Source organism: Bombus fervidus, chromosome 2 (assembly GCF_041682495.2).
Source record: "Bombus fervidus isolate BK054 chromosome 2, iyBomFerv1, whole genome shotgun sequence".
NCBI lineage: Eukaryota > Metazoa > Arthropoda > Insecta > Hymenoptera > Apidae > Bombus > Bombus fervidus.
The window spans coordinates 3,150,689-3,177,231 of NC_091518.1; the positions used below are offsets into that span (position 1 = coordinate 3,150,689).

The 26,543-nt window shown below is 32.6% G+C and overlaps 1 protein-coding gene across 1 annotated transcript; it reads left to right on the forward strand.

Moving 5' to 3' along the window:
• Positions 1 to 5,986: 5,986 nt before the first annotated feature.
• Positions 5,987 to 26,465, forward strand: E (nonribosomal peptide synthetase ebony). Its single transcript, XM_072021612.1, has 13 exons — positions 5,987 to 7,114; positions 12,052 to 12,187; positions 12,827 to 13,102; positions 14,327 to 14,482; positions 14,926 to 15,152; positions 15,391 to 15,453; positions 18,123 to 18,333; positions 18,585 to 18,752; positions 23,381 to 23,577; positions 23,835 to 24,030; positions 24,441 to 24,801; positions 25,191 to 25,641; positions 26,173 to 26,465. The coding sequence occupies exons 2-13, from the start codon at positions 12,052 to 12,054 to the stop codon at positions 26,311 to 26,313; spliced, it is 2,583 nt and encodes an 860-aa protein (XP_071877713.1). The 5' UTR covers positions 5,987 to 7,114; the 3' UTR covers positions 26,314 to 26,465.
• The last annotated feature ends 78 nt before the right edge of the window (positions 26,466 to 26,543 follow it).

The following is a 26,543-nucleotide window of genomic DNA, read 5'->3' on the forward strand; positions in this document are numbered from 1 at the left end:
TCCATCGTTTCCACGTATTTTTTCAAGCATAACAAAAATGACTCTGCGATCATCCTTTTTGGAGAATAATAGCCATATTTGAATTAACCAATAATAATAATCTCTCTTAATTAAATTAAACTTTATTTTAATATTTATATTAGGTATTATTTATATAAATAAGAATTAATCATTTAGATTAGAAATAATTACTTCGATATTAAAATTCATATAGTTTTATACAATTTCTCAGCATTGTTCGTGCAGCCCAACATCCTTATTAAAAAATGGCTATCCTTTGAGAGATCAACTGACAGCAATGAAAATTAACGATCAGATAACAATTTAATAAATATATCTAATTCGGAAGATTGTTGGAGAAATTAGGTGGAAGAAATATGACACTATCTTAAAAAATATCTGTCACAGATTTAGATATATCTCAACTAACCCAAATGACTATTAACCTCTCAAAACGATTATTACAAGATAAAAAGAACAATTTTCTAACTGTTGTATAATTTTCTTGATAGTATCGTTCATGTTTGATAACATTCTTCTATTTAGACAATTGAAATAATAAGACACAAACACGTAAGACAAACTTTTAATTAATACACTCGACTTAGCATTAGAATCAACGACCTGCAAAATGTTTGTAGTTAAATACACTATGTATAGATTATTATAATTACTTTTGTATTCTGTGTTTCGTCGAAAGCATCTACGTGTATAATTTTAATAATTACAAAAGACAAAAAATCTGAAATCCATCACATTGACAATTAAAATAGTTAAGTTATTCTAAATAGAAGATAAAATTGTTCTGAAGAACATCAAAGGGCAAAGATAGCTGAACGATATGCGTCTAATATTTGAATATTAGACTAATTATGCCCACAACAATTTTCAATAAGAGTAGTACAAGAAACAGTAAATATGAAACAATATTTAAACAGCGAATATAGGATTACGATCATAAACTAATCCATTTAAAATTCATTTGTAAGTTTTCCTGCTGGTTTCGTAATACTTAACTAACATTGCGTTGCGTTACACGCGTTTCCAATTGGATTATTCTGCATCGAGCGATGTTAAGTACAAGCGTGAATTTAGAATCGTATCGATTTGTCTTGCAAGTCTTCTTTACACCTGCGGATTCAAACTCGAAAAATACGATGACAATTTACGTTGCACAACTTCGCTCGTGATCGAAACGAGGAAAAACACGAACAAACGAGAAGAAGTGTAATAGTGCAATCAGATGAGACGACGCGACGTTAAAGTTTCATGAAGCTGCTCGTTACAGATCGTGTGACAAAAATCGTACGGATGGATGATTCCCAATGCAATCTGGAAGTTCCAGTTGCGAATCGGAAGAATGAATTTCAACTTAAAAAACGCGAAGTCAAACGCAAGCCACAGCGTCACGCGCGATTATGCGTCACTGGTAATATATACATCAAGCGGTTGATTAATCGGTGCTGGCGTTGCAACTAATAGTAAATGCAAGCCTGTGTCTGCTTACGTGCTTTGACAAATTGTTCTATCTCGATCGAAAGACTACATTTATTATTCTTTCTCCTGTATCATAAATTTAAGTTACCTGTATTATTGCTTTGTCGCACAGGTATTCGCGTAATTCTAACGTTTAGAATAAAGAATTTCTGTTAGGTTTTATTACATAATCAGACTTAAAATATCATCCTAATATCTCTCTTTCTATATTATCCGCTAGATAGGTGTATAATTGGCTGGATATTGGAAAATATGCGATAATTGCAACTTTTGGAGATTTTATTATACGATCGTGTTTAAAATGTCTAACACAATATTTCCCTACTCTCTGTAATATTGATTGTAAATCTATATTATCTACATCGTTCTTTTATCAGACAGGTAACTATATAATTGACTGGAAATTGGAATTTTCTATAACGAAGAATTCTCTTTAGATATTCCTGAACAACCGTACTAACATATTTTATCATCATCATTTCACGCAACCTATGCTGTTTTTTTATTAAATCGACATACATACGTACATACGTACGTATCTGTATAGAACAGAGAATTACTTTCAGATTTTATTGCGTGATAGGGGAAAAGGATTTACATAGAAAATGAAATGGCATTACGTTTGCACGAGTCGCTAGGGAGATGCCAAGTAGGAAATTTTGAAGAATGAAACAATTAGTCGTAGGTAATGGACATTATACAATAATTAAAAGGACATTAACAATGTTGTGCGCCGTTTCCTTGAGATTATGCAACGAGCAATAATTCATAAATAATTCTCCTTGGCTCCCCTTCAGCTCTAGTGAAGCTGTGATTTACCGTAACACAATTGTATCCACTCACGACCAATTAAAAATTTTAAGTCAGTTTCTCGTTAAATCGCTAATCATTCTATAGAAATTAATTTCATAGATATCGGAAATAATTTATTTGGATTTAGGTCTTTAACTAGAAAGTATCTTAAGTGAACAGAATTCTAGGATACCACTTAATCTTTAAATTCCAATTTTCAAGAGAAGGATCCTAAAACTTTACTCTATAGTTTATTAATATGACACGGGTATTAATAACGATTTTTTTTATTTTAATAGAGTTTCGGTCAAAAAATATTCCAAGATAAAAAAATTTTAAGCTGAAAACTTTTGCTTTCTTAATACTAAGTTTCTCTGCAGGAGATCAATTAATTTCAAACTTTTGTATACAAAAAATTATATAGAAAATTATGAATAAATATGAACTACGAATAATTATGTTATGAAATATGTTTTTAAAAAAGGCAACTTAATTTTTTTATACAATACCACAAATAATAATAGTAATTGTCATTCTGATAGATTTTTCATTAAAATAAAAACTCTAACTTGCAATCTTTTTAATTTATCAAGTTCTATGAAACATAAAGTGATTCTAAACTTTTCATTGATAATGTACTCTACAATGATAAAGATAAAGAGAGGGTGTGATAGACTTTTGATCGGCGGGCAGCATTCGGCCGTAATAAGCAGTAAACAAGCAATAAATCCTTGGAACAAATGTTGCTAAGTGGTTATGATACTTTTGTTTACGTTCTTATAGTCGTAAGTTTGTGTCATAGCCGTCTCCTTAAACGCGCATGTTTCAACCTGACCACCAAATTACACTGAAATAAAATTAATGATGCATTAAAATTATCCAATGAAAACTGACAAGCAAGAAGTACCTGTATCTTTCGTATTCTCATTCGCGTAAGTGCGTATCTTTATGTTATTATTATTTTTTATAAGATGACATTACATGATTCCAACACGATAAATCATGCTTAATGTTCTTTTTGTTCATTCGGTCGATTATCATGGTTAACATGTTCGTTATATATCTGATTTCCATTTTCTACAGTGCTGTATATTAATAGGAAATGCTCATACGATACGTATTTAAATTCTGGAATATGAATTATTATGAAATACTTGTCATAATTTTGGGATTTTTATAGTCGATACCATACATAATCTACAGTGGCGTACAAACATTTCTGGATAAATTTTCAATTTTAAATTGATATCTTAAAGTGATATCTATTGGGTTGGCAACTAAGTGATTGCGGATTTTATCGATACCACCTATTGATAAAGCCGCAATCATTTAGTTGCCAACTCAATAGATGAATGTGAAATAATATCGGTATTATTATTATTTATTATTATTATTCTTGTGTCAGGTTTTCGCTAAGAGTTAAGTTAGATTTTGTATTACAAGTTTAGATAATAAAGTACAAAAGTAATCATATTATAAAAGTATATGAGTAGATAGTATGAGTAGATAGTAAAAGAAAATAGTATAATACACAGACACTGTTCTATAGTTGTAAACTATTACTTAAAATTATGAAGATAGCGTTTTGAAAATATAAAATGAAAAATCAAGTACAAAGTTAGTGTTAAGTGCATGTATTACTGGAACTTGAAGAAGTTAATAACACGTTGATCATCAATGACGTTAATCACGGTGGTCATCAATGATTCACGTATTATTAAACGTTTTAAAATGACAAATGTCATGGATTGAAAAATGTTCAACAACATGAATGACCTAGATAACATTGTGAAAGAAAGAGTGCGCGAATACAATATACAGTTAACTCTTCTATAACACTATTAATTCGTTCCATATATCTCATTATAGTATACAATACTGTGTATCATACCGCATATGTGTATGTGTAGAACTTTGCTTAGAAATGCTTAGAAATGCTTACAATCTACTGTGATATATAGTAGAAGTTTAATAGAACGACAAAGTGAAATAATTTTACGATCCACTGATTTTCTTGAGGTCGTCATGACAAACGCGTTTATCCATGATAAAGTTACGTAGAAACGTGTAATTAAGTATAATACTTAATTCAAGGATTATTGGATATTGTGCCGCGAGCTCGTTCGAGCTTACGATAGAACGAATCGGCTCGCCCTTATTCAATTGTCAGGGTTGTCTACATATTTACAGTTTCCGATCGTGTATAAATAATTACTTAGTAACTGGTTCAATCAAGTGGCAAACGATTTGATTAGCTTAGTTAGTTAATGTTATTCTCTCCCTTTGTTTCCCACTTTCAACCAATTTCGAATAATTCTCCGCAAACTCTAGATTAAACAATTTTAAACGAAGCTAATTTTAAATAAATAAATCCTACGGCAATGCTAAAAAATTGTACGCCAAGTACAAACTAATTATTTAAGTAATTATAACTAAATTTTGAACAATTTTATGCAAACTTTGAATCAATTTGGAATAATTCGGAGAAAGACGAGGTGGCTACTTTGAGCAAACTTTGAGCTACCTTCTCATCAGAAATATGTACCAGCCTTATATCATCGTTATAGGAAAGAAAAAGTATATTACCACGTCACAGATGAGAAGCCCTGTAAAAATTAATTATGATCATTAATTTCACTTTTACTATTCCAATACTTGCTTCTGATCCTGCTAATGACAATGTCTACAGTCTATGGCATAGCGTCATTTAATCGTAAGGAACGTCATCATAATTGAATGTATCAATTATACATCGTTATCCTAGAAAAAAATCAGACAACAAAAAGGAGAAGAAAAACGAATAGAACGAAAGAACCTACTTACATGTTGCATTAAAATTACAAAGTCTACGATCTACGCTTCTAGAACTTAATTACGTAGTATTCAATTACTATTGCATACCATATCTCATACTCTCCAGTTTTCGACATCCTATTACATACACACACACACAAAAGTATCATCACTACCAGGAAATGTAAAATAATTACTATAATTATACTACTATATACTACTATAACTATACTTACATATTACTACTATCAATAAATTCATACACATATTACCATATAGAATATTACTATATCGTATAATTGTTATGGTTGTACTACACTGCTGAAATTTTAAATGTAGCACAACTATAATATGACTGCTGTTAGTAGTAACTACGTTACTATGTTACATGTAGCAACATAATACTACACTACTATGCCACTATGATATTCGGAGTACCATGTTATTACTTGTACATATATTACCATTTCAGTAGTTATACTAATCATATGAAACTACTATATATAAATATACAGTGCGACTATGCAAAACCACTACATATATCTAATACTATTATAACTGCATTGATACTGTTATGCTGTACATAATATAATGCTGTAACTATTATTGAAACTTACATAATAACCACTATAATATTGTAAAGCTATCATACTCGTATTATACCACTGCACTGTATATAACATAATGTCACAACTATAGCGCTATAAGTACAACTATTGGTACATACCATACATGAAACGGAATTCTTCATTGACGGGATATCACTGAGGAAGTAACACTTCCTCAGCAGACGACGGTGGTATGCAGCCGACACAAAAGATGCAGAGAGATAGATGGTGGTGGCAGGATGGGGGACAACGAACAATTCAGGGTCCTCGTAACCGGTTCTATATAAAAGCACATGCTACGACAACGGGAGGAGACATTCTCACCGAGTAATCGGACCAGTGATGATCGAGCCCCATATAAGGTCATTGAGTTACCGCCACCCGAACTAGCACCACTCTCTCAATCAGTGTACCCTCGCGAATTTTCAAGTGCAACAAGTGTATCAATCGTCCATCTCCGTTACTAAACGACGTGTGTTTTAAAATACAAGTTTATAAACTAAAAATAAAAAAGGAGAATACAATTTGGTATTTAACCAACGAATATCAAAGTAATATTTAAATCGGCACCTAACAAGGTCATATTAAGGCAGAGGATATTATTTTAGATTGGCATTCAATTGATTTTATTGCCTAGAAGATATTAAAGTAACATATATTTTCTATTGTTTTCATTCGGATATAATAGACAATCGTGAAACGAAGAGAAAGAAGAAAGAGAAAACAAGTGATCGTGCGTAAGGAGGAAGGAAAAAGGCGGGAAAATTGTAAAGAGAAAGGAAGAATAACCACAAGTGGGAAAACAATCGTAAGTAGAGAAATACAAAGAAGTGGAATATAACATACGTGGAAAAGGCTGCTGTAATACCGTGAAAACTACGTAAAGCAATAATCTCGTTAGAAGAAAAAAAGAATGATCTGAAACTAAAAGGAGACAGAGAAGTCGAAGATATTATACGTTCAACAATTTCAAAATACGTGACAAATCAAAAAGAAGAAGAAGAATCGTGACGAACAAACATTACGAAAATTTCCAGCGGGAGGAAGAAATAAGGAAAACGTCGCCACTAAACAGAGAAGATAAGAGTTTACAATTAGTAAGAAAGTGTGAATACTCAGTAAGAAAAAGAAAAAAAAGAACAGAATCTTGGGGAATTCGAAGAATCCGTTAAATATTATCGTATCTACGAACATATCTATCTGTAACGTGAACTCTCGTTGAGAAGTCAAGCGGGCAAGAGTGAAAGTCCGCTGCTTCCTAAATTCTATCGAAGTTCCGAGTGTGCTGCTGCTGGTTCTTTAATAATACCGAGCACCTGTCCGAGTTTTGGTCGAGTTGGTCGCTGGATCTCTGACGAAGAACAGGAAACGATATCAAAGGCGAGACGCGAAAAGGTCAAACCACGTGAGACAGCAGTTCCGAGGTGAGCGAACGCGAAAAACTGCATCTTGTTCTACGGTGAATTAGTTAGTCGCATCAGATGTTTCATGGAAAACATCGTAGCAAACCACTTGTATAAACGTAGATACATGTACGTTTAGGTCGATTTTCCTATGAGAATGAATGTGCAAAGTCTAGTGAAAGTTGGCGATTAGCCATGGGAAATGATAGGAGGATAGAACAATTGTTTTGGTTCGTTTTTAATTCTTGCTTTAGCCTAATGCCAACAGTTGAGAAACATAAAGAGATCTGGAAAAATGAGTCTACGATTACTTTGGTCCTTTTTTAATTCTTGCTTTAGTTTAATACCAATTTAGAATTTGTTTAATACCAGTTTAATACTAATTTAGAAGCGTAACAAGACCTGGAGAAACGAGTTCGCAATATATTTCCATTCGTTTTTAATTCTTGGATTCGTATAATAACAATAATTTAAAATTATAAGAAGATTTAGAGAAATTAGTTTGTGTGTGTGTGAATCATTGATATCTCAGAATATATGTAGTAGTGTTAAAACATCGTTGTATGGTAGTCTCGTGACTGAAGAGAATATAACATGAAATAAATTGATCATTCACTCACGATTAAGTAATTAGGTCCTTAAGTATTTACAGTATGATAATAAAGAATCGGAAAAAATTATACGAATCTTGAAAATCTTACAGAGAAATCTATTAAGAAAATTAATAAGTCTGATGTCTTGACAAAATGAATTTTTAAAGAAAAAATATTACTTGAAATCAATTTAGGTGTTGTAAAATCAGTCTTCGTTTAATTAAATTTGTGTCATCGTTGTCTTAGCGATATTACAGGCAATATTTCAATATTAATAATATTTATCGATAACTAAAATAGACAAAATTTAACATTTCAGAATCCCGAGTTTCATTTTATTCTTATAGACACTACATAAAACGTTTTTTTTTTTTTCACTCGTAATTTAATTTCAATTGATCATTTGATTGAAAATCGCATAAACGATTATCGTTCAATCAACGTTTCCAGATTCGATTACTATCCACTTAACGTCAAATAAATGTCAATACCTTAACCACTTATTTTATAGGATCTGCTGTAAACCTTCAATTATACCGTAACACTACAATTATGCATTGTAGATTATTAATAAAATGTTTAAAAGCATTGACATTAAAATTTCTTTTGCTACGTGATTTTATATTATATCATTTGAATTTGTATTTTACTTGATTATATAACACTAACTATCTTTGTCGTGTAAAATATAACAGTACAAATCAAAAAGCATAATCTACAACGAAATAATAAAATCCAAGATCTTACGCATCGCTTAAAGTCCAACGATATCAGTCGAATTAAAAATTAATAACAGTTGTCGACTATTTGTTTCAATATGTTTGCATACTTTCGATACTTTCGACACTAAAAATTGATGACAAAAAGCCTAGATTCTAGAGCATAATAAATCATGAAATATAGTCGGATACTTTCAATCGCTCGAACAACTTTTCGTTTCTTTCTAGTTATTACAAAATCTAGCAGACTTATATAAGCGTTTCACGCGTTTCTCTGTCGTATCGTCACTTGCGATATCACCGTGAAAACTATGCAGTCACGTTTTCGACTAGTTGCACTTTGACGACCGACTTCCTTTTTTTTTTTTCTTTTTTTTAATCGTTATATTAATCGTTATATTCAGTTTTCAACGTGTAAGATAAGAACGCAGAAAATAACGATGCAAATGTTAGAACAACGAAATCAGGACGTAGAAAATTACTACCGAGAGGCAATGGCGTACGTCATTTGCAACGATCGGTGAAAGTCAACTTCATGATATAGAAATTAATCTTAATTTAGAAAATTGGCAGTTGAATGCAAGCAGCTGGTACAAAGGATACAAATAAGAAGGTTACAAAATATCTTTGGTACAATACACATACATACATATTGAGCGACTTTGGTCCTGCAGAATTTATTGATATATTATAGAATCGATTCTAATTTTTTAATGACAGGAATTTTTCTCAAATATTTATTTGTTCGATCAGCATAATAACTTACAAAAGAGCGTAAAAGAATTGGAAATGGAAGAAATATATAGAAAGATTGGTAAGAATAACGAAGGTATTGTGTGAAAAAGTTATTAAAAAATAGATCAATCAAGTATTTTTATGAATTACAATGTAAGTATCGATTTAGAAAGAAAACTAGTAGGAAAGCTTGTTAGAGAAGAGATGAAATATTTCAAAGTATTGGAAACAGAAGGACGAAACTACATCAACGAAAACTAAGGGGAAAAAGTTATTTAAAAAATCTACTTCGGTAGCTCAAAGGAAATTCATAGTGAGTGATACGTACCAATACACCTATAATCAGTAATTTAAGGTCTAAAAATTTAAAACCTGTAGCCAGAAATCTAAAACGCGTCAAAGACACATTCCCCTAAAATTGTTAATTGTCTCTGTTTAATTATCGCAGTAGAACGTTCTACCTTCTCGTTTCGATCGGTCGATCAATGCATCAAATTCATTGACTAAAGCACTTTCACACGTACGACTCAATTATTTTGTAACAGCGAAGGCTACAGATTTACAGTCGCTATTGAATGCGATCAATTAATTATTAATTTTCTTTATTCTACCAACGTGACGAAATCGGTGAGTGGGGTAACCTGATACAGATTACTTCATTCTTACCGACTCACGTGTAAGATAATAATAGATTCCGTGTTTGATAACATCTTAGTGTTTTCTAAAAAAAAAAAAAAAAAATAGTAATCATGATTTCTAAAATATCAGTAGCGAAATAACACGTGTTTCTTTCTTAATCGTAGAGTTCAGCTTTGACCCTAATTCTCTATTGTACTAATTAACAAACAAAAATGGGAAAATTCTATAGATTTTTATTTTGATTGATATATTATATTAACACAATAAATGTTAATTTTTTTTAACCATTTACTTCTTGCATTATACAGGGTGGTCCGTAACTAATGATACAATTGGATGCGAAAATATAGAACAAAATGTTTCATATGACGCTTCGTTTCCAAAAAGATCGAGCATGACAATTTGACACGTTCAAACTTGGCTAATTTCGAACTGGACGAGAGTAAATAATCGACAGTACTATTCTCGTAATTCGTTACAAACTTAATCTACACGTGAAAATAAGCAAACATGTAGGATACATTTTCTTCACGAGATGCTTTGCTTTCGAAAAAAATAGTTTTCAAGATGGCTATGTGTATCAGATCGGTGTTAACACTTAGCCAACCTAGCTATACGTTTTTACCGCGTACTAGTTAAAAAACAAAGTCTAAAAATTATTTAAGTGATTAATTATATTTTGCGATATATCTAACGATGTTCACATATTGTTTATACAAAACATCAAATTAAAAGTATATATTAAAAGTATAAAAAATATAGCTAAAATTAAAAACAGTAAAGATAACTAAAGATAAATGACACAACTTGAACGTGAAATTACAAATTCATAATGCATTTTAATATTTTTTTACAGTGTAGTATCGTTCGATTTACCGATAGTGTAACTCTTTAATTAATTTTAACACCACTAAATCGATGTATTTTATTATATACTGTACTTTATACGTGGCGCAATTAATTATGAACAATTCCAGGTAAACAATAACTGATAATAACAACAACAACAAAAAAAGAAAACAGTTTGCTAAAGTCAAAAAGGGAAATCTCCCCGTTCGGTCATACAGTAATGTTCTTCACAGAGAAGAGATCTGTCTATTCGGTTGGCTAAGTGTTAACTAAGCATATTCCAACTTTGTTTACTTGAAAACGAGGCTTCGAACGGAAAAATATTATTCATACACTCTTGACTCATTTTCGTATAATAACCTCCTGTTGACTGTTTACTCATGTCGGTACCTAACCAAGTATAAAAATACCTGATAAATATTCAAACTCGATATTATCAGGAACAAAACGTCATATGAGAAAATAGTGTTGCATAGTTCCGACTTATTTTCTCACGTAGAATAGAACGGACCACCTGTTATTATTGTCAGTTTTGCGATAATAATACGAACAATAATCTTAGCAGGCAGCAAAATAAGTTCGTTAGAATAAGAATAGAAATAGACAAAAAAGTTTGCTGATTTAGAATCTAGAGAATCGCAACTACTTTAATCGCTTCGCGCCATCGGTCAGACGCTTCTCCGATCTTCTGTTTGTTTCCTGTTGATAGGAATTTTTTTCGCAATTGTTATCAATATATCGGCTAATTGAGGAAACACCTGCAAGTTTTCCACGGCTGAACTTAGCCTAGCACGTTCCATTTGTCGTTCGGAATTTCAAATTCTCATAGCTATCGATGAATCACAATTAATAGCTCCCATAAACATTTTTAATGCCGAACGACTCACCAGACTCTCCGTCTCTTCCCGTTAACCGATAAAGCATGCATTACGTCCATATTATAACTCTGAATGTGAACGTTGATGTATTTATATAAAATTGAGAGTTGCAAAAGTACTTGCGAATGCACGTAATACGCAGAATACATAATATATCGAAAATATAGTAAACTACTAGGTAAAACAAATGTCTGTTTAAGTTTCATTCTTTTAGTTGTATTCATAGAAATAGAAATTTACAGAGATATTTTGTAAGAATTTTCATTCTATAATAGCGAAAGTGATTCCTCCAAATGTAAATTTATCTATCATTAGAAATTATAGAAAAATAATTTTTTAAAGCTATACTATTTCTCCGGCATTCTCTCTTCACCGTCTTCGCGTAAAGAAAGATAATGAACTTTTACTTTAGAAAAGATTTTTTTCTGGAATTTTTTTTAGAAAAGAATTTTATTAGTAAAAAGTAAAGTTGTTTAGAGTAACAACTAGCAAAGACTCGTTAGATATCAAGAGCCGATTGAAAATCATAATATTTACACCCACAGATGGGCACTATTCTGCAACAGTCGGTGTTAAAAGGCCGACAGATCAGCAACGCCGGCAAGGAGAAGGATTTACTTCATAAATTATTCAGTCAAGCGGCGGCAAATTATTCCAGCCAGCTGGCAATCCGCTATGAAGGTACTTGTCATTGATATTCTTAACGGGAAATAAAAGAAGAAGTAAAAAAAGAAATAAAAAATGAAAATATAAACAGGTGACTGGGTGAAAGAAACAAGTAAAAAAATTCCTTAACATACTAACACGATCGTTTTGCAATTTCAAAATTCCACAAAGTTAAATAACGTTTCAAAAATGTTTTTTTTTTTTTTATTTGGAAGAATTTTACAATCAATTCTCGCTGAAAATTATAAGTATTCTCGAAAATGAAAATTAGTCGCGTATATAAAATAACTTAATATTAAACATACATAATCTAATTTACGAAAATTGAATAGAGAAAATTCTTCTATCAAATTCAATTAAACTCACTTTATAATAATTTTTATATTTATATAATACAACTAGTTGGATTTACGCGCGAATAAATATTTCCCTATTTATCCTCGTTGCATCTATCCAAACATCTTAGAACCGTTCAACCGACAATAATCGAGTGTTTTGGATTTTAATCAAACATGAAATATAACAAATTCTCCGCGCATCTATCTCCTTAAGATTACATCCTGAGATTCGAATCTAAAATCGAGCGGTTTTAAATTCAGACAAACATGAAATATTACACCATTACGCATATTATACTTTTATTTTGCAACGCAGATGACGATGGACAGGAGTATACTATGCTTTACGATGAGTTGAACGAGCTGACTAACAAATTCGCCAGAGTATTTCAAAAATTGGAAAAGCCAGAGAATTTATCGAAATCATTCGTAGCAGTATGTATGAAGCCGTCGCATCGACTGCCAACAGTGTTAGTTGCCATATTGAAGGCCGGTATGGCGTATCTGCCCTTGGACGCGGAGTTTCCGATGGCCAGGGTGAAACATGTTCTGCAAGAAGCGAAACCTTTCGCAGTAGTGATAGAACAAGGAGGTAAATACGATAACACTTGCTCACTTGTCTTCCTCTTCTCCATAAACAGGCTGTTGATCTACTAAACCGGTTTCAGTATTTTCGATGTTCCGCGATATGTACTGCCACTCTGTTTAGTGGACTAAAATTTCACCTAGTTTTCGATTAATCCTTTGCTGTTAGCATATTTTTCTGGTAGCATTAACAATTATATACATAGCCGAAACGAAGTGTGAGTAATAAATTTGCATTTATAGCTGTATTTATAGCTGTATTTGTATTTATATTTTGTATCATTCATTCAAAGGCTAATGTTTTCTGCTAATGTTACGTTTCTTTATCTTCTGATTACTCTCTATCTATCTTTATCTATCTGATTACTCTCATAGTTTCACTTTCATAGTAGTTGCAAATGGCAAAATACCCAGATGATTATTTAATGACTCAATTACTAATTTCCACGGTTTAATAGACGGGCGTGAGCTAATTGACTTTTTCAAGATCAAATGATTGCTTCTTGGTTTCTGCGTGACACAAATAACACATTAATTTGCTTTAAAAACTTCGTGCCATCTGCTATTCTCCAGTGGACGCACGGTGGAACGTATCGGTCAATAATTTGGTTTAACAAAAATTTCTCCCAAAGAGAAATCTACGCTGTATGTTTCGAAACACATTGTGTTCTCGCCAGAGTTACGAAAAAAAAAAGAGAAAAGATCCTGTTTCTTTGTCTTTCCTAATTACACTACGTTTCGCGGTAATTGTACAAATATCCGAGTAAAAAAGAGAAGCAAAAAGAAAGGAAACGAAGTAAAGTAAAACGTGAGAGAAAAAGATGTGTGTCGAACTAGATCTACTAGAGAGTATTACGCTGTAAAACGATTTTTCCTTCGAGCAGTAAACGGAAGGACCTTGCTATCTATGCAGATTGACGTGCTGGACTTTTAAGGTCGACAAAGAACCGCTCCTACGAACGTTCGATTTTCTCTGACTACAAGTCACAGCTTCCGGAAGCTTAACGCGGCCACCGTTTCATTGACATTTATTGTATTTATTCGCCCGTTTCACCGCGTAAATAGTTCAGCTATTTAGCTGAGGGTCGCATCGAAATTCTAATTAGGAACTTTATCGATACCGGCAGAACCGGAAAATTGTTACTGTCCTTTTTAAGAATCTTTCCTTATATATAAAGTTCTATTATGTTATAAAGTTATATATCTTATATATAAAAATATCTTTTTTAAGCGGATGCATCGATTTATGAAGGAACAAATACGATAACGTATGAACAGCTGTTGAAACAATCTGAAGCTGAGGAGAAAGAGAATTTGGAGTATAACGATGACCCTGAAAGCATTGCTATCGTTTTGTATACTTCTGGAAGCACGGGCACGCCTAAGGGTACTATTCATTTATTTATATATAATAGTGACAAATTTCAGATATTACGTATATAATAATTAGAGCGCAGATTTCTATGCGTTTACTTATAGGAAACTCGAAAATGGAAGATTGCACAGAATGCACGTAATGTGAAAGAATATATAAAATATCTAAAATATAGTGGTTTATGTAATACTTGCATAATAGTATAGATATAATACTTGTATAATTTGTATAAATATCCACAGCCTAATAACGCAATATATATAATGAACTATACAAAAAAAAATACATTAACGAGCTTTGTACGTTGATGTGAAGAATTATAGTACATTATAGTAATTACGTAACATTGGAATTATTCCCTCTTTTTCTTAAAAATATAGAAGAAACATTTTTCCCGTCTTCTTCTTAAATCTCGTTTTTACGGCTTTCTATTTTTCTTGATTTCATGATTGAAGGAGTGCTTTTGCCGCACGCGGCTGTGTTAAACCGACTGCAATGGCAATGGCGCGAGCTGCCTTATGCCACCGACGAGCAACATTGTATTTTTAAAACATCTTTGACCTTCGTGGATAGCGTGTCAGAAATTTGGGGACCCCTGTTGCAAGGAAGAACCATAGTAATTGTCCCCAAACATATTACCAGGGATCCAGAGAGGTTCGTCTCGGTATTAGAAAAGTACAAGGTAAGCACGTACGTTTGTTATTTACAAAAAAAAAAAAAGAACAGAAATAAAGGAGACAAAAAAATTCACGGAAAAGAAAAAGAGAAAGGAAATCTCATTTTTTAATCTCGAATCTTTCTTTCATACGACAAACTTCGAACATTATATGGTATATTTGAAAAATTATTTTCATCTACCGTTACAAAGATTTTTATTCTGCAACATATTTTATAAACTTTACCTACGATAATCATTTCAGATTCAACGATTGGTGCTAGTCCCATCGCTACTGTACTCTATGCTGATGTACTTGAATCTACGGGTAAGATAATAATCGGAAATAATAACCGCACGCTCAGGTTCTCAGATCGTGGATCACAGATTGTAGATCGTAGATCGTAAATCGTAGATCGTAGATTGTAGATTGTAGATCGTAGATCGTAAATTGTAAATCGTAGATCTTGTATGATAAATATCCTTCCCACTTGCGTTTCGATTACAGATATAAATGACGTAAACATTGTTAAGTGCTTCTGTATCATATTTCTAAGCACCTCCAACAGATTAACGTTCCAGATACCAACACGTCCCTTTCAATAGACGCAATCTTTATGCATTAGATCCGCTATTCACGAGCGGCAAACGTTACGTCGAAATCCGTGTGTTTCACCATCGTTTCCCATATTCATTATTACGAGAAAAAGAAAAAAAAGAAGATAATCTAACGACGGGGATAAAAGCATGAAAATTGACTAACCGACGCACATTAACTTAATCGTTCAGATTGTACGAGGTTAGTGCAGAAAGTACTACCAGTTTAAATGTAGAAGCCGTGTTAAACGATGAAATGTACTTATAGAATGTCACCTAGCTTCATTCATGTATTGACATAAGTCGTGCAAAGTTTTCTGTTTGCCTATTTTAATAATATCGTCGTTGTATCGTACGTTTAAAATAACGACGCGAGTTAACGCTAAAACTACTACCACACCAGTCAAATTGACTGGGTTTACAATTTTATTTCAAATTTCTACTTCATCTTATAGTTTTTTTCCACAGTGATGTAATGGCTTTCGCAACGATAATTAAAAGAATAATATAATGAATTTTATTTTGTTTTTTATGTATTCAAACTCGAAATAATTTTGTATCGAGGCTACTTATACCAATACCAATCAAAATAACCGGTACTTGTCAAAGCGTAAAAGAGTTCTGCAATTTGTTTATCGAGCTCCAATTAACCAGTTTCCTCGTTTCGTACAACTTGCCACACGTTTTTACAATTTTTACTGCGTATCATTCGATATGACGATATCAGTTATCAGGAAAATTGCGGATCGATCGTTAGATCGCTAGATGTTAACGCTAGAAATACCACACCAATCAAAATGACTGGTTCTACAATTTTATAAACGCGTCAACCCCCGTTTAGTCCCTTAATCCCAGATAGATTAATAATAACAAAAATGTACTACATAACATGGAATTGCTTCTGTAAGATTCTATTATTACGTATTTTTTAAATACCAGCCATTTTGTCTGGTTTTGATAGAAATAGCTTCGTGTTAACTATCTAGTGTTAAAACGCTTTTGCGCTTCTCGAAAGTTGTAAAAATTCTTCTAAAAGGCATTCACCGCCGAACTACAACAATTAACGATAAAAGAGTTATGGATGAGTTATCGTTAAGAAGTGTGGGAATTCAATAGGGACAGAGAAACCGTAGCTCATAGTAAACATTCAGGCTGGCCGTCTCTATTTACAGACGAGCTCGAGAACGTGTCTACGATTTCATTGCAAATGATATTCATTGCAGTTTCTTTTTTTGCAAAACTTACAGTTGTTTGTTCGATAATGCTTCGCGAGAAACGATGATTTAAAGGATTGCGTAAGACGATGGTTATGTGAAGCAACAGTGGAAACGTATGACAAAGTTATACAAAAACTCGAGCAACGTTACGATAAATATTGAAATAGGGTTGGTAATTGTACTAGAAAATAACTTAGTATATATAGTAAAATTACAGACGAAGAAGACATTTCACGATGCATTTGTATCGTTGTTATTTCAAAACGAGCATTAATTTCCAGACAACGCTCGTGTGTCTATCTATTCGACCTGTAAAATGTATAAAATATTTTACAAATTCGCCTATTTCTATTTTTCTATGTATCTAAGTATTAGTTTGTCCGAAATGTTTCTTTCGTTTTATAAGGAAATAATACACGCACAATGTTTTTTGTATTAGTTTATTGAATTATGCACGAACGTAATAATAAAAATAGAACGAAATACGTAATTCAATGAAATAATATAAAACAGAAATTGTTGTTCATCTATTAACACCTTATGAAACGAATGAAACTTTTCGGTCAACCTAATATTTAACTGATCGAATCCAAGTAATTGACTCGGTGTATTTATAACTAATATGTCGATGCAAATGATCGTTTTTATGTGAATATCACGTAGCAGGAAAATTTCTGAAGCTAATCACTTCCCTAAGTCAGTATGTTTTAAAATACATTATTTCGTTATACATGTGTATATAAATTAATCGTCTTTTCATAATAATCGTCGTATTCCATAATAAATTAGATCTTATGTTTTACAAGATATACACCATTAATCGCCTGTATTAATACATCAAAGTTGAATATTCCACGATTAAGTAACCTAATTGTCTTAACAACCCAAGTATAGCTCAAGGTCATCGAAATCACCGACGAGGAAGCTTTTCAATTGTTCGATCGTAACTCAATCTATTAAGACCTTAATAATACCAATCGAGGATAAATATAGAACTAATTTATGATCAAAGAACAATTAAGACTCGATGATTGAAACACGAATCACGTATTAACATTGCCCTTGGATTGATGCTTGATTAAACAATTAACACGCTTTAAGATTGCCTTCATTACGCTTTAAATAACGGAGATTGGTCATATTAGTTAGCAAGTATTACTTTAACACCATCGACTGGTTTCAGAACAAAGACAGCGTGCTACGTTATCTAAGACTTTGGGTATGCTCTGGAGAAATGTTGCCAGTTTCGCTGGCGGATCAATTCTTTGCAACTTTCGGCGACGATAGTAAAGTCTTGGCGAATTTCTATGGAAGCACGGAGATCATGGGAGACGTTACCTATCATCTGTTGACTAATCAGAAGCAACTACAGAATACGCAGAAAGTGCCAATTGGTAATTGGAAAATTACTTTTTCAAAAACTTTTTTAAAAACAAAGTACGATAATCAAATATGAAACGAATAGTAATAATTATAGAAATAAGTTCAAATAATTTTCCAAACAACTAATTACCTAGCCTAATTAACAATAAATTCGGATAAATGTTCATGGTACTGAAATGATTTGCAAATTTCGCAAGTTTTCAATCGATAGATTCAAACTTCGAAAACAAACGAGTAAAGTGGAACGGATATTTGATTACAGGCAAGCCATTGGACAATTGCGTTATTTATATCGTGAACAAAGAGATGCGGCTGGTACCGCAGGGCGAAGTCGGAGAACTGGTAGTCGCCGGAAAGAACCTTGCAACAGGGTACATCCGCGACAATGAGTCCCGCAAGTTTCAGGACAATCCTCATGCCATCGATCTAGGTAAAAATTTCACGGTTTTCTTCAAAAACCTTTTAACCCTTTGCACTTGACGGCCTTTTCGGTCGGGCGTAGCAGCAACTCGAGCTGATTTTAATAATAATAAATGATTTTATACAAAAATTAACTTAAAAAACATTATGTTTTAATAATCTATATATATATTTACATCTTTGAACACATCATTTTTTAATATTTCTCTGTAATTTTTTTTTTGTACGATAATTTATAAAACATCTGATGCTAGTTTATAAAACACAAGATGCATCCTTGGCTTGTCGGGACAAGTATTGCAATTATAAGTTGTTTCGTGTTTTTCTCCTGCTTTGTTTCGGTAAGAACACACCTTACGATCCTTTTTTTCTTCCTATTGAAAATAATAAAATGCATGAAGCTTTCCATTTAACCGAATTCCATCGCAGTTGGCAGTCGACGTCGAAGCTCGATCTCGCGGTTGTCGAATATCTCCTCTCAACTGGTCTACTAAAGTTTTTATAAATCACAGCTGGTTAAGTGGCCTTTCGTTCTTTTGCTTTTTTACAGAATATATAAATTAATTAAACAAATTTCCAAATTTTTCATTTTTTTGCAGCTTCTAAATTTACGAAACTAGAATACTTGTACCACGATCGTCGAATCTGAACTAACGTCAGAGACGTTGCCAGAACCATAGTTTCGGAAGAATTTGAGCGTACATATTTCATCTCCATCTTAAAGTGTAACACTTCACACTTCATAACACGCAATATAAAGAAGAAATCTATTTACGAACCAATATTGCGCTCTCATCAATTGGAGAGATCGAAATCTAACATAAACAGAGGCTATTGCCTCTCATTCTCTTCTCGAGTTGCCACGCGGAACGCCGTGATGACGGACAATAGCCTCTCGGGTGCAAAGGGTTAAATTTTTTTCCTATGAGGATAAAGATTTTTTTTATATTATTTAATTTGTACTTTACAATTTTCCCAGCTGGACATTTGGTAAATTTTTCTAACTTAATTGCCAAATAACATGTGGGTGGCTACCATCTTCGAGTATGACTATTTTATTTCTTTAGTAAGGTCAGTGGGGTGTTTTCTTTTTAGTCTTCTTTCTATGAGAATTTTGCCGATTTCTTCTTTGACTGTTGGTATTTTTAAGTCTTTGCGTATATCCTCATTTCTGCCGTACCATGGGGCGTTGACTGTTGTTCTCAGTATTTTCAATTGTAGCGACTCTAGTTTATTTATGCGACTTATTGTTGCTGTCCCCCATAGTGGTATTCCGTACGTTCAAATTGGTTTTATTATCGTTTCCTTTTATTTTCTATGCTGAATTTAGACCTTCGACTAATTAATCAGTACATTTGTCTTCTTTTTATCCGTATTTTGTCTATAATTGATTTAGTATGTTGCTTCCATGTAAGTTGTGTGTCTAAGTGGAGTATTAGGTATTTAACTTGCCTTGTTTGTGTTATGTGCGTGCCATTCAATGATAAAGATATATTTTTTTTTTATTTGGAAGTAATTTACAATCAATTCTCATTGAGAATTATAAGTAAATTATTCTGGCGTGGTACTATAACGTGAATAATAAATGACTATTGTATGTTTGATTTTAGCTGAATCTGATGTTTAAATCTAGAGGGTCATGTCTTTTTAGCCTGCGGATCTGATCCATCGTGTCAAGTAATTGAGTAACTAGTGGGTTTTGGTGGTTGTTAATTCTTATGTTATATCTATTACTGAACTTGGATATTTCTTCTTTAACTGTAGGTACCTTAAGGTCGCGATGTATTGTTTCGTTGGTAAAATACCAAGGTATATCTATTAAGGATCTTAGAATGTTTGATTGGAATCGTTGAAGAATTTCTATGTTGAAATTACTCGCTGTTCCCCATAGTTGGATCCCATAGGTCCAAACAGGTTTTAATATAGCTTTATATAGCATTATTTTACTCTGCACGCTTAAGTTGGAACGTCTGCCAATGAGCCAGTAGAATTTTTTAAATTTCAATTTAAGTTGCTTGAATTTATCTATGATGTGTCGTTTTCATGTCATTCTTCTGTCCAGAATCATGCCCAGATACCTGACTGAATCTTTGTTTGGAATTGGAATATTATTTATGGTCACCTGTGGGCAGGATTGTTTTCGCGGTGTGAAAGTTATTTTTTTTTTTATTGATTATTTGTTAAAATTTTTACAATTTGTCCAGAAGGACATTTGTTAAAATATTATAGCTTAAAGAATAAAAGAATGAAAATATAGCATGTGGATGGTTACCCCCAGCGGGGTTCCATCTTCTAGGTTTCCTTTGCATCTCTATTTCGAGGTCTGCGGGATGCTTCCTCTTCAATCTTCTTTCTATTTTGATTTTATTTGTTTCAGCAACCAGCTGGTTTGGGTGTGCTGCAAGTCTTTCTTTGTACTTTTTTGCGTATCTAGCGATTTCCTCTTTGACTGTTGGAATTTTTAGATCTTTTCGTAGATCTTCATTTCTGACGTACCATGGAGCGTTAACTATTGTCCTTAAAATTTTTGCTTGCTCTATTTCTATTTTGCTTATGTGACTCATTGCTGCCGTCCCCCATAGTGGGACTCCGTATGTCCAGATTGGTTTGATTATTATTTTGTATATATTTAGTTTATTCATTATGCTTAATTTAGATTTTCTATTGATTAACCAGTACATCTGCTTCCTTTTTGCACTTATTCTGTTTATTATTGATTTTATATGGTGCTTCCATGTAAGGTGTGTGTCTAAATGTATTCCTAGATATTTGACTTGCTTTGTTTGTGCTATGTGGGCGCCGTTCAGTTGAATATCTGGTGTTTTTCCTTTTCTAAGTGTAAATGTTATGTGGTTGCACTTGCTGGTGTTCACTTTTATTTGTTTGTTTTGCAGCCATTTTTCTATTTTTGTAATGTGTTCTTGTAGTAGTGCGGCGGGCGTTTCTAGATTTGCATGCCTCACTAGTATGGCCGTATCGTCCGCAAACGTCAGTGTTTTACTGTTGACAGTTGTTGGTATATCTGCCGTGTATAGTGTGTATAATATTGGTCCTAAGACACTTCCTTGTGGTACTCCTGCCTTGATGTCCTTAATTTCAGAGTATGCATCATTTATTTTTACTACAAAGGTTCTGTTGTTTAAGTAAGATTTGAGTAGTTTGTAGATTTGTTCTGGAAATTGCTTTTTGATTGTTTGAAGAAGTTTTTCATGGTTAACTTTGTCGAATGTTGGAGAGTTGAAGAGGCAATTATCGGGTCTGAGTGAGATGCTAATAAATCTGTATCATCAGCAAATGTCGCTGTGGTTATCTCTATTAAAATTGGTAAATCGGTAGTGTAAATGGTGAACAGCAGAGGTCCGAGGACACTGCCTTGGGGTATGCCAGCTTCTATTGGAAATGTTGCGGTTATAGCGTCTAAGTATTTAATCAGGAACAGCCTATTAGTTAGATATGATTTTAAGATGGAGTAGTAGGTGTGTAGTAGTAGGATTTTCTTTAGTTTGAACAAAAGTCCTTCATACCTCAATTTGTCGAACGCCTGCTGAATGTCCAGGAATACCGCAGAGCAATATTTTTTCTTTTCTAAATCTTGGCTGATTTTATGAGTTAAACGATAAATTTGCTCTATCATAGAATGTTGCTTCCGAAAACCGAATTGATGATCTGGAATTGTTTTCAAATCCTCTAAGAGTGGAAGGAGTCGTTTCGTTATCATCTTCTCAAATATGATAAAGATATGAAAATGAAAATTCATCGATATATTAACATATAAATTACAAAAATCAGAGAAAAATAAAACATTGATAGAAAAGGGTAAACATGTTATATTTCTTATTTTTCAATCTTTCTTAGTTTTCTCGTTTCCGTAGTTTTTCGATCAAATTTCAATCTAAAGAATGAACAATGATTAAAAACTAAAGAAATAAAAGGGACTGAAAAAGTTTGAAAAACGAAATAAGAGAATAAATAATAATTTGATAAATTGCGAGCGTGCATCTTGTAGTGTACACACGAACTTCTATCTTGCTTCTTTTTTTCTCTGCCAGTCAGCTACCATAATCTCATAAAGAATATAACATTCGACCTTATTTCACCAGGGAAATAATTCTCGCAAACACCGTAGAAATCCCCTGTTGTTTTCATTCGAATCACCGTAGACATGAATCAGCGTATTGTAATGAAAATTTATTTATCCTCGACGCGTCTCATTACACGTGACACGTGATCGATAACCACGTGTAGTTATATCGGATGAATTACCATGGATGTTATGGAAATGAGATGAGAAATACCGAAAGAAAAAAAGGGTAAAAAAGCATTGTACAACATCAAGATTTTTAATGTTTCCGGGATTTTAATCTCGACGCATTGCTGTGCATTATGTTCAGAACACACCTGGTATTTATATTCTCAAAGCGATGATTCTTTTCTTATCGAGAAAAGATTTAATTATATCAAATTGCTCGTATGAAAAGATTTAATTGAAAAGACGATTCTTCTCTAAAAACGTAGAATTCTGTCGGTATACTGAAATTTTGCGAAAAGATTTGCGAAAAAATGTTGTTATACCGAAATTTCGTTTTAAGCTCTGTTAGCATAATATAAAAATTAACATCTAATTTTCGGTTTGAACAGAACACTCGAGGATTTATTGCACTGGAGATTATGCAAGAATATCGAAAGGAGTGATCGTGTACGAAGGACGCGTAGACTCGCAAATTAAAGTTAGGGGACACCGTGTGGACCTCACGGAAGTGGAGAAAGCAGTATCAAAGGCACCTGGTGTCGACGAAGTGGTTGTCCTCTGTTACAAACCCGGTGAATTGTCTCAGGTATCGTTACTAAAATTGTTTTGATATCTCTGATATAATATTATTATATATTATATTATAGATATCCTACGAATAATGCATCGAATAACGATTATACATATAACATAAAACATAGTACATACAATTACAAGATAGTTGTATCAAACATAATAAATAAAATAAATCAAAGGTATAAAATAATGCATAGAATAATATTATATGAAATTACATATACATAAAAAATATTACATACAATCGTTCGTATAACAAATTTTCAGGCACTACTTGCTTTCGTAACTGTTACAAACGATTCGTCCACTTGCAATGTAAAAATTGAAACGTTTCTGCAAGCCAATCTACCGATATACATGTTACCACGAGTCATCATCGTGGATAATATTCCTCTTTTAACAAACGGGAAGACTGATCGCCAAACACTGCTCAAGCAATACGAATCTTCTCATCTCAATAACGGTACTTATATAACATTTAATTTATCTGTTCATTTTATCAAAACATTTGTCACATAAAATAATCAGAATTTCGGTACACATTGCAATGATCAAATTATTATAATCAATTGTAAATTACCTGCTGTTCGAGATTTCCAAGTTCAAGTAAGAATGAACTTGGAAATACGCTTCAAGTGAAATATTTCTCATTGCAAGAAGCAATGTTAAATGTTGCAACATTTAAATAATGTAACATTAATGTAATAAGGATTTCAATTATTTATGTGTAATGTTAAGTATTCTGATAGGAATTATTTTGGTCACGTATGAACCATGGATAACAATTAATGGTTAAATATATATTATAACAAGAAAGATAAGAATTCAGAGTTAATAAAATAAAATAATTAATTATACGAATATTATATATAGAGAATGAGCAATACATGAACTGCGACTACACCGACGTACCTGAAGCAGACTTCGCAAAGGCAAAAGTTCTATTTCCAACGGTGGCGTCTGTAATTGGTGGAGGAAGTCGCGCAAACATTAGGATCGATGCAAATTTCTACGAGATTGGCGGAAACTCCTTGAACTCGATTTACACGGTAACAAAGCTACAAGATCAAGGTTACGAGATAGGAATCACAGAGTTCATTACGGCGAAGAATTTGGGTGAGGTGCTCAACCGAATGAAAACCAGCACGGATGGCGAACCGATTGAAAATGGTCTTAACGAGGAAGAACATATCTTTGAGATGTTGAACGATTCTCATAAAAAGGATGTGACAGAGTACGTAGAATTCACTAAATTTACACTTGAAATCTAATTTGTGAGGAATTTGACGCGAGAGATGAAAGTGAAATAATAGAGATGTGAATTATTTATCATATTTCTGTAGAGACGATCTAAGATTTAGATTTAGTAAAGAGAAAAGTCATGTTTATGCGATGGGAAACTGAGATATAAATAAAATCATTTGTTATATTCATAATGGGGACTTAAATAAAATATGCTTCTTATGGGATGAAATATCAAGATCTAAATAAAATTCCAAAGATAAAAATCATTTGTGACACTTATAGAATGAAAGATATGGCCATGAATAAGTATAGAAATAGTACTGTCATCTAAAATATATAAATTTTATCATAGAGAAAGATAATTTCTTTGTTCCATAGGATTATTACAGAAAGTTTCTACAACAAAGCAGACTTAGAACAGTGGTTAGTGCAAGATATAACAAAGGAAGATTACCGTATAATGATGGAGTTGCTTTGGAAACCATTGGTAGAAAAGAATTTAAGTTTCGCAGTAAAATCGTCACAAGATGGCAGAACGATCGGCGTAGCATTAAACTTCGATCTCTGGGACGAGCCTGAATTAATTCTCGATTCTAAATTAACGATCGTTTTCGAGTTCTTGGAATATCTTGAAGCACCTATTAGAGAAAGGAAATTGCCAAAAGGAACGGGTCAGATTATTCATAATTTCATGATGACAACGAGCAGTGACCTAAATTCAGCTGAAAATGTAATTTTGATGAAAGAGATGGAAGAATATTGTTTACAATTGGCTAAGAGAAAAGAATATGCTGGAATTTTCACCACCAACACCAGTCCACTAACACAGGTATTAATGATACGTTAAATATACAATTAATTTATTAAAAAGGACACTAGCTTATAGTTTAAAATCTTTAACGAAATTGTAACGAAAGAGACATACTTCTATCACACAATTTCTATGCGAATAGAGCATGAAAATTGAATTACACGAAGAACACATTATTGCTAATGTTATATCGAGCATCTCTTAAAGCAACCTGAGAAACTTTCCTTCTAGACCATCTAACTTTTGAACTTTTTTCAAATTCTCGCTAGAAACAACGGTTAACGGAATAACAGGTTTGATTCTAAAATATTATTTTATTATTATTTCATATATTTAAAGCAACGTTTCGGAAATTTTAATCAGATCAATCGAACTTTTAAATTTATTTCAAAATTCTCGTGAAAAGTATCTGTTATCAGAATCACATATCCTCCCTCGGTTTTTCTTTCCAGTTAACTTTTTCCAATAGATTTTAATCACTAATTTTATACTGGATTTTGTCAATAATTTTAAGAATATTAGTTTTATCATTATTTTATTTTATTATAGCAACTCGGTATAGACGTGTTTGGATATGAAACAATGCTGACTTACCAAGTAAACAGGTACATTGCCCCAGACGGTACGAAGCCCTTTGAAAAAGCGCCGGACAGTCAACTGGCAATTTGCTCGTTGAAAATGATCGCTTAATGTACCCTGGAAATCAACCGGAAATATTAGCGTTTCGAATTGCACGAGAGTACGACGCTCGTACCAATGAAGTTAATAAGCATGTCTGTATTTATATCGATATACCCTCAGATATAACATTAAGTATTAATATACTCCAATTGTATAAGCTACTGTATATTTGCTATTCTTTACGAAGTAATTCTGTCTAAAATAGTTTCATTCCTGTGATTGTTTTGTGTTTAGCATAT